This window comes from Lipotes vexillifer, unplaced genomic scaffold, assembly GCF_000442215.2.
Source record: "Lipotes vexillifer unplaced genomic scaffold, Lipotes_vexillifer_v1.1 scaffold69, whole genome shotgun sequence".
NCBI lineage: Eukaryota > Metazoa > Chordata > Mammalia > Artiodactyla > Lipotidae > Lipotes > Lipotes vexillifer.
In genome coordinates this window covers 6,214,706-6,216,826 of record NW_006790942.1, presented here as the reverse complement: position 1 = coordinate 6,216,826, position 2,121 = coordinate 6,214,706, and the positions used below count along the sequence as shown (strand labels likewise).

Sequence of the window (2,121 nt, the reverse complement as noted above, 5' to 3'; positions counted from 1 at the left end):
AAGAGTATAGAGCCTGCATTGATCATTCTATTACTATTTTCTTATTAATGATAATCAACCATGGCAAACTGGGAAACTGTTAAATGTATGAGACATCCGTTTTATTTGTATGTATCATTTATAATTGGTTCAAGAAATACAAATAGAATCAGATACATAGCCATGGTTTATTTAACTTCTGATTGCCTCAAAGAGTATTGGGTGGGAGGTATGTAAATATTCTCTGCTTTGTCAATCCCCCAAAGACAGAGTTACCCACAGCATATCTTCAGCTATGTAGATTGTTGTGTTGTCTACCTTTTACAGGTGTTTTCTTTTTGTTTTGCCGTTTATGGTATTTTAATATTAACTACCAGGACTGGTAGTTTCTAGTTTTAATTAAACTACTTATCTGCAAACTATGAAAGTAAAAAGAATTATTTTATGCTATGTTATTCTTCCAAGAGGGATAGTGGTTTATGTTGGAAAATAAATGTTTATATTGTTAAATAAAAACATTGAAAATAGCATCAAAGAGCATTGAATTATAATCAATAACCATGTAATACTTACCTTACTCAATTTCACTTTATAATGTGCTAATTTCTCAAAGATTCCCCTCTGCAACTATCATTACAGAATAATAATATATTTAAACTATGAAGATTTTGAAAACTTCAGTTCTGCAATCCTTTTTGTCATTCAGGATTCTATATCTTTAGAGAAAACAATCAGATGAAACATTTTGAGATACTTGGGCAAACAATGCCTAGAAAAAATATAAACACTAGAATGTAGTTTCATCTCTACACTGATAGGGAAAATCTTATTGGCCTGGTTGATCCTTTTATCCTTATCGCTGGGAAGAGTGAGGATCACATATTAGACATTCAGTGTTTGCCGAATGCATGCATGGATGGATGGATAGATTTAGCTATCATTTTCGGAGCAGGGCCCCACCAACCAAAAATGTATCAATAAACTATAGTGTTTTGAGGTTTGAAGTCAGGGGTGAAAAATTTAATGTAAATAAATATAAATAAAGAACAATGTGCAATTTTCCATATTTACCATCTCTTTGTGTCTTACAGGCAAATGGGTGAACCACCTCTGGAGAATGGGTTGATTCCATATCTGGGTTGTGCTCTGCAGTTTGGTGCCAATCCTCTTGAGTTCCTCAGAGCAAATCAAAGGAAACATGGTCATGTTTTCACCTGCAAACTAATGGGAAACTATACCCACTTCATCACCAATCCCTTGTTATACCATAAAGTGCTGCGTCATGGAAAATACTTTGATTGGAAAAAGTTTCACTTCACTGCTTCTGCAAAGGTAACCAGGTTTGCATTTATATAGCATTAGGCTTTTTTATTTCCTACCTTTTTCTATGTCAATCTATTTAATCATTTTGACATACTCAGACGTAAAGCCGGAGATGCTGAAGAGAGTTACCCTTACATGGAGGTTCTTAGAAACACAATAAACCAAATTAGACATAATCTCTTGGTATTAATCATTTAAAAAGTCAAAATCGGTATAGCTTTGTCATTTCTTAATCAGCCTATGAGGGTGAAATAAAAATTAAATGTTTTACTGAACTGGATGGCATGGTATGAATAAGACAGGTACAAACTCACTCATGTCAACAATTTCTACACAAGACCCAGAGTATAAGTTGGAAACTTAACGTTCAACAATTGTTTTACCACACCGTGCCACACAATTGTTTAATTTTGTTAAGGAATTGACTAGATATTTTGGCATCACCTAGATGAGATCTAAGAGGCTCTTTTATAGGAAAAAATTAATCAATATTAAGTGAGTCTCTGCAAAGAAATATTAGAATTGGTCTCTGCTACTAAGTAGCTTAAAGTCTGGTTAAGGTACATCTACAAAGAATATAAAAGAGAACTAATGATTAAAAACATTCTTGATTAGTACCAAGTTAATGTGAAAATAAATGCAGAAGCATAAGAAAAATAATAGAAGACCAGAGTGATTGTGAGGGAAGTGTCACTGATAATCTGGGACTCAAACTTGGCCTTGAAAAAAGGGCGTGATTTGGCCGTTTGTAAAGTGCTATGAAATTGCATGTGGGAAGGCCGGTTTTCCTTTTTTTTTTTTTTTTTTTTTTTTTTGGCT

General features: G+C 33.4%; 1 protein-coding gene across 1 annotated transcript in view; it reads left to right on the top strand.

Annotated features, from left to right (window-relative positions):
* The window catches only part of CYP7A1 (cytochrome P450 family 7 subfamily A member 1), an 8,254-nt gene that overhangs the window by 605 nt on the left and 5,528 nt on the right, over window positions 1-2,121 (top strand). The window contains exon 2 of the mRNA XM_007464049.1: window positions 1,071-1,311. Coding sequence (XP_007464111.1) covers window positions 1,071-1,311 — 241 coding nt within the window. The remainder of the gene's footprint in view (window positions 1-1,070; window positions 1,312-2,121) is intronic.